This window comes from Glycine max, chromosome 12, assembly GCF_000004515.6.
Source record: "Glycine max cultivar Williams 82 chromosome 12, Glycine_max_v4.0, whole genome shotgun sequence".
NCBI lineage: Eukaryota > Viridiplantae > Streptophyta > Magnoliopsida > Fabales > Fabaceae > Glycine > Glycine max.
In genome coordinates, this window is record NC_038248.2 from 11647224 (window position 1) to 11654794 (window position 7571).

The 7571-nt window shown below is 33.5% G+C and overlaps 1 protein-coding gene across 1 annotated transcript; it reads right to left on the reverse strand.

The window, feature by feature from the left end:
* Nucleotides 1-293: 293 nt before the first annotated feature.
* On the reverse strand, nucleotides 294-5502 carry LOC100783702 (protein TPX2). Its single transcript, XM_006592381.3, has 18 exons — nucleotides 5194-5502; nucleotides 4212-4294; nucleotides 4035-4133; nucleotides 3444-3953; nucleotides 3262-3360; nucleotides 3033-3152; nucleotides 2783-2935; nucleotides 2611-2673; nucleotides 2415-2495; nucleotides 2176-2331; nucleotides 1961-2092; nucleotides 1750-1833; nucleotides 1532-1651; nucleotides 1278-1444; nucleotides 1076-1184; nucleotides 917-976; nucleotides 722-816; nucleotides 294-631 (listed from the first exon to the last, which is right to left on the reverse strand). The coding sequence occupies exons 1-18, from the start codon at nucleotides 5348-5350 to the stop codon at nucleotides 514-516; spliced, it is 2406 nt and encodes an 801-aa protein (XP_006592444.1). The 5' UTR covers nucleotides 5351-5502; the 3' UTR covers nucleotides 294-513.
* Between the last annotated feature and the right edge of the window lie 2069 nt (nucleotides 5503-7571).

A 7571-nucleotide genomic window follows, 5' to 3' on the forward strand; every position in this document is an offset into this window, starting at 1 on the left:
ATCAACTTTTTTTTTTTTTACTTATTTTCATACCCTACCGCGAGGATAAAAAAATTCCAACTCAACATCGGTACATGCGTTTAGTTAACAAGGCGTATAAGAGATCTAACAACGTTAACATGATGAGTGGGTTTCTGAATGAAAATGAGTACCCGTTGATGAAAATGAGTGTTTTTTTTAAAGATATGCGTATAAAAATAATTTCATCATTTATGACTTAAAAATATGGAAGAGAATAACACTATTGGAATGAAAAAAAAATGAAAGAGAAAAAGTGGATTTCTCCATAGACATTTTCAGAGGAATTCATAATTTAATTAGCACTATTAATCTCCATCATTCTAACTTGTTTTTGAAAAATATACATCAAAGAATTAAGATTGGGTACCGAGCTATATAAGTTTATTACACAACAAACACCTAGATGTCAAGGATTCAAGAGTTCTTGAACACTAATCACAAGTTGGAACTGAAAAATTGAGTCATCTCATGTCTTGGAACTGAAAAATTGAGTCATCTCATGTTAGCAGCTGGACTCGAGAACACAGTTCCATTGAATACCTTCCGTCTTTCCTTTCTATGGAGTACACGCAAATTTGGTGACTTGGGTTTCGTTATGTCCTTTGAAGACCTAAAGCAACATTTGTGAAGATTAATAAGCATTCAAAAATTCTACAATGTAAAAAAATGGAAAGTTTAGTTCGGTTTATTAAACACATACTTTTGGGGACAAAATGGATTATCAAAATTAGGAACTGGCCTAGCATGCGGAACCATTGTCCTTCTCATCTGTTTCAACGCTTTCTCTTCTTCTATCTGCATTTCATGGTTACAATATATGAATCATTGTCCGATATGCAACCAAATTTAGTGGTCAAAATAGCAGACAGTAAGTAAAGTAACTTGGGTATGATACCATTCTTGCTGCTTCACTCTCTTCTCTGTATCGTTTGTACATCATTTCTTTTTCCTTAATCTGTAAAGAATAAGCTATTTGAGTACTGTAAAAAAAAATACTTTTCTGAATTTTCTTTTCCAGAGTAGCAATAAATAGGATATGGAATTTTTTGGTTACCCTTTCATCAAATTGTGCTCTATCCACAGCCCGATGATTCACATGTAAACTAAATTCCTGAACTTGTGTGAGGGGTTTGCGCACCTTCTCTGGAAGGGGGATTGGGTCCCTGCATATTTAGTAACATCCATGGAAAAAAATTAGTTCAGTTGTAGGTTTTGTTTAACATTGCACGTTAAAAAAAGTCTTGATTGTTGCTCACTCTTTTAAGATTGGTTGTGCCTTAAACGCTCTCATCTGAGCCTCTTCTCTTTCTGTTCTGTGTCTTTCTTCGTGTTCCTTTTGTATTTCTTCCTCGTGTCTCACCAGGCTCTCCAATTGGAATGGCTCTGGTCTTGTGCATTGCTTTGGTTCTGGTTTTGGTGGGATCTGCGTATGATATTAGTGAATTTAATAATTTTTTCAGTTTGCAAATAGAGATGAAAGAAGCACCAATTTATTGACAAAATTCAGTACCACAGGGTAATCAGTGGTGTAAGGGTATGGATTAGCCTTGGGAATCCTTGCGTTTTCCTCTTCCCACTGTTTCTGCATAAGGTCCATGACCAGCTTCTTCTCTTTCTCAGCACCTCTTTCCTGTCATGGTTAAGAATGACATGGCGTTACAAGAACTAGACTAAAACACTGTGTTGCATTAGCCTCTTCCAGTCTTCAACTAAGGGAAAGTAACGAACCTCTGTGTGGAGATGAAACGGATTTGGAGTCGTGTTTCTTGGGATTGGGTTGTGATTACGTGCAGGTTCAGATTTCATAGAAAGCTGCAACCAGAATAAATAATGATTACATTTCACCGGGAAAAAAATGATAACAGAATTTAGAATCTTTTTATATTCTAGATTACTGAATTTTCTTTATGAGCAGATACTTCATTCTAGACTACCTTACCTTGCCAAATAAATCAGCCATGGCAGCAGGTGGCGGAATCCTTTCATCTGTGGCAAAGTGAAATTCTTGAGGTTCGGTAACATGTTTCTTGGTATGGCAAAATACTCCAATATCCCCTTTACTTTCAAAGATCTGAAAGAACAAAATTCAGTTATTTAAATGAAAGAATAAAATTCTTAAAATTGGGTAGACGACATCTCAGTTGGCACTATTACCTTCTTATTTAGAGGTCTTGCCTTGAATTTAGGGGCCTTTTCAAGCTCCTCTTGCTCTAATTCTAATGAGCTTTTCACTTTGGGTGGGCGGGCTCTTAGTGAAGTTTGGAGCAAAGGTGTTTTTGGTTCTGTAAGATAAGGCTTCCATGAACTCTCCTGTTTTTTTTTTTAAAAAAAATGAGAGACTATTGATCGAAGGGAATAATGTATAGTTGGAATCAGTTGTTTCTAAAAGATACCTTATGAGACACCTCTGTTGAAGCTATTGAAGCTGTATCTGCATTCTGATGGGCCCTAGCCAAAGTTTCCAGATGAAATTCCTGAAGAAAATGAAAAATGTCAATAATTCAAAATTTACATTTGGCACTTGTAGTGTATAACTGCGTATATATTATAATTTGCAATTCAATCTTCTATTCTTTGGTTATGGTTTACCTTAAATTCTGGTAGCTGTGGTGTACTTCTTGGAACGGGAGGCAAAGTTGCAGTTTGCAAAATCTAAAATAGAACAACAATTAGGTAGGAGAAAAGAAAAAAAAAACACACACATAAATCTAGAACAAATAGAACAAAAATCAGGTAGGAGAAAAGAAGAATGAAATAATACCTTCTTATTCAATGGTCGAGCCTTGAATTTTGGGATTTTAGCCATCATTTCTTCCTCAAGCTCAGCACTACTCTTCACCCTAGCTGGGCGAATCCGCTGAGATGTCTCAAATTCAGGCTCCTTAGGCCTAGTCAATGTAAGTTTTGGTTTTGTCTGGATCAAAGACATAAAGAATATTTAGTAAGAAATATTCAAACATGGTGCAATAAAAAGATGAAATGGGGATAAAAAAGTTGGATCCGTATATTACATGAGAAACAACGATGGGCAATGACAGGTCTCTGGTACTAGATTGAAATTTTTTCATCATTTCTGCCATTGATACAAATGGTACAGAGGCTGGTGTTGCTGGTGTTTCACGAACATAAACCTTTCAATACACAATTCAATAAACTAAGTAAAAAATAAAATAAACAGCTAAAAATTTGATGCAGAAAGGATTATATTTAATATATGAAAATTAAGGGCACAAAACAAACCTTTCTGTCCTCTTTGTGAGATTTACTAGTGCTAGTAGACACGGTTAAACCCAATTTTGACTTATTATGAGGCAATGTCTGATGTTTGACATTCATAATCTGGAAAGTTAAAAAAATATAAATAAGAATATATTTCAAGTAAGACCCCAAAAATAACTTTAAACTGTGAAGATAAAAGTTACCTGTCTAGATTTTCCTTCATCCAATTTTTGCCTCTTAATGGCTTGATTCTCTTGGACCAAGTGAGGAGTCCCTGCAACGCTCTTCACTGTTGCTGACTTTAACTGAGTTTTTGTATTCGTGGCCATCTTCTTATTATGGGTCTTCTTGGAATTAGTTGATGCAACTTTTTTCGGTAATGCTGGTTTTGGTGTGCAAGCATCTTTTGCTACTTCAACGGATGCTCCTCCAGATGAAAGCTTTAAGCATGCACTATCTTCTTTATAATCATTCTTATTATGTGTCTTCTTGGAATTAGTGGATGTGGCAACTTTTTTCAGTAATGCTGGTTTTGGTGTGCAAGCATCTTTTGCTACTTCAACGAATGCTCCTCCAGATGAAACATTTAAGCATGCACTATCTTCTTTATAATCATTCTCACTTCTTTCTTTATCAGGGCAAGGTGCATCATCTTCCTTTACAGTAGTCACACTCTGTGGTTTTATATTGGTTTCCAGAACATTTGCTGACGTCTATTAAAAATAAAATATAATCAGTCAAAGGAACCAAATCTATGTGCATGTCTTATATCATCAAAATTGAAGCAACAGTACCTTCTGCACTTTGTCAGCTTCATCTTCCTCTGTTTTGGTAGTCATGCTCTGTTGTTGTACATTGGTTTCCAGAACATTGTTATCAACACTAGCAAACATCTATTAAAACAGTAGATTATCAGTTAAAGGAGTCAAAATTAAAGTATATATCTATATCATCAAAATTGAAGTAACTACCTTCTGCATTTTGTCAGCTTCACTAAAATCACACAAGGTATCCACAGTAATAGATCTACCGGTCTTGATTTTAGGCATGAATGCTGCAACAACAATATCAAAACCCAAAAAAGCTCAACTAAGTAATTCTTTCATACAAAAAAATGCAAACCAATTAAAAGTGTGTCAGGCTCAAGACTTACTCCACTTTCTGAGACAACATATAGAAGAAAAATGACTAAAGTTTAGGCTGAGAGCTATTCCCCATTCCCCATTCACAACACATATAACCCTCAGACTCTTAATTGAATTATTTTGGAGTGGAAGAGTTGAATTTCAATTTCCTATTAAACAAATAACAGACTTGACCACCTTCTGAGACAACATGTAGGCTAAGAGCCATTCACCATTCACAACATACATATATAACCCCAAGAGTCCAGACACTTAATTGAACTGTGTTGGGGTGAAGGAGTTGAATTGAATATCAATTTCCTATCAGACAAATTACAGAGTTCGAAACAAAGCTGAGAACGAAAAGCTTCAGCTTAAGCCAATAGCATAGAACCACGCGCAACTAAAATCCGAGAAGCAATTGAAAACAAAGCAACCTCATAATACAGTATAGGACAAACTGAAATAGTGAACGAAAGAAGAATTCACATCATAATATCATCAACTATGTCTGTCATTTAACACAACAATTTGTTTCTCCTGTTTGATAAAAATGCGATTCCACATATATAAAAAATAAAACTATCAAACCAATAAGAAAACCTAATTTCCTCCACTTCAACTGAAATTCCAGTCTTCCAAAATTTCCGATCAATTTAATCGCCTAGGAATCAAAACTTCCAGACAAAAGAATGGAACCCTAACTTCTCTCAATTCTAATTCCTAACCTTATAATGATTATAATTATTATCATCATCACTTAGAACGTAAAGTAAGGGATTAATGTAGATTGTAAAGTGAGAAAGAATCAGAGAGAAGAAGAACATACGCGAAGGAGCGTAGGAGAGAGCGGAGTCGAACCAGAGCTCAGCCTTACGCGATTCCTCATCAGACTCTCCTTTGACGAAATCGAAGAATCGCGGCGCGGAGAACTCGTAGGTCTCGTCGATCACGGTGGCGCCGCCGGTTTCCTCCGTCACGGCCATTTTGATTTCCGATTATTAGGGTTTTTCCGTTTGGGAAATTGATGAGTGATTAATAAGAGAGGGAGAGAGCGAGTTTGTTTGGTGTGCTACTGGGAAAGGAAACAAGAGAGGGAGGGATAGTGTGTGTAATGTTTTGGGTGTCCAGTGCAACGGTTACTTCCCTAACGGTCCAATTTTTTTGAACTGTAGTATGAAGCGAACAGATTGGTGTGTGTGTGTGTGTTTTCTTAACGGCTATTTCTCATCAACACCACGCCTCAAACGTTGTCGTTTTGAGGAATCCCAATCTTTACCAATCTTCGGTGAGAAAACAGAAAGCATATGCCATGTGTAAAATTAATTAGAATCTACTAATATACTAATAATAGTGTAAAATGTCATCCGATTACATATTAATGTGTATGATATTTTTTGTTAACTTTTATAATTATTATTTAAAAAGAAATAATTGAAAATACTTATGATTGATTAATAATATTTAATTTGTTTTAAAATTTTAAAATATAACTTGTTTGCATAAATGAGACCTGTGACTAAAATTTCGATTACTGATCAAATAAATGCGTGTGATATGCAGTTAAGCTTGTGTTATGAGGAAATCCAATTGCATTAAAAATTCAAAGAGAAATTTCGTTTTAGGATTAAAAAAAAGTTAAATTATTTCACGTGCTTCCGTACTTATTACCTAACTCCTGATAATTTTTTAAGCTCAATTAGTTAATAAAAGTTCAAATTTTAAAAATAGTTAAAAAGTATTTCTAAGAATCAATAAGGTTGAATCCAATTGATAGATAACTTGATTTCTTAAATATGAATGAAATTTTTTTTATTAAAAAAAGTAAAATCTATTTTGATAATTTTCTCGCCTAAAAAAAGTAATGATTTGTGATATTTTTGTAAAAAAATAACTATGTTAGATTTTAAGAAATTATTTAAGACTTTGACCTTAATGTCAAGATTTTTGGAGTAACCCTAATCGTACTGCAGTGACATTTACTTGTAACACCAAAGATAGCCACAAATCATATCTACGACTACATTTTAAAACTTTAGTGTCACATTAAAATTCAATCAAAACTATGGACGGATGATGGTCTTGAAATTATTTAATACTTTCTCCTATTTTGCATCATTTAATTCTAAATGTCCCTAATAGTTATATGATAATAAGAAAAAAGATTGAAGAATGAAGAAATAATAACAATTGATTAACTGCTATTGCATTATTGCTTCTTTTTTTCTGGACAAATAATCTATGTTTTTTCTTCCAAATGCGCACTCAACTTTAAAAAAAAAAACAATTATAAAAATAAAATCAATGAAAGAAAAAAATGAATCATTGGCAATTGAGCTTAAAAGATAAACAATCATTAGAAAATAGAAAGATTGAGAGGACAAATACACTTAAAGAAGAGCAATGCAGGTTACAACAATAATAATAATTTGATTTCACGGCAAAGAAATTCTACTAGTGATCATTGAATTTAGAATCTAAAATATGTTTAGGATTAATGTCAATCTCCATTGTAATTTCAAACTTAGTGTAAGAAATGATGATGAAGCTAAAGGTGATAGCAAATTTTAGATTTAGAGTTTAACTCTAATTAATGATAACTCATAGAACCTAGTAGAACCTTTAGTGGTTGAAGATGCCAGTATTGAGATGGACAAGGGCAATGCTAGTAACAATGGTAATTTGAGTATGGATGAGGATGGTGAGGAAGAGGTAGTGGTGATAAAGTTAGGGAAGGAGGAAAGAAGAACAACCTTTTGGTGTAAGAGGAAAAAGAATGTTATTTTGTTTCATCCATTGATATTTTAATTATTGATATTTATTCAAAAAATATATATTAAAATTCAGTTTAAAGATAAATATAAAAGAGAGTCTAGTGTTGCTAGTTGGAGGATCATTTCTAAGATTTGTGGGTTGATGTCTTCCGTTTCCTTTGAGTGAATTCGGGTTTGTCATATCATTATATCTTTCAAAAAGAGAATTCTTAGGTTGATGCTTTGGCAAACTTGGCATATGAGTTGGAGAGTGATTATTTGATGTTTGAGCATTATCCTGTTTTTCTTTGTGGTTCTTTTATTTGGATCTCTTAGACCTTGTTTAATATAAAAAAAAATTAAAAATCAATTATACAAATAACATTAAAGCAAAGTAATTTGAGATAATTAAAAGAGATTTTTCTGCAGTATTATTGGATTAGTTTATAAAATA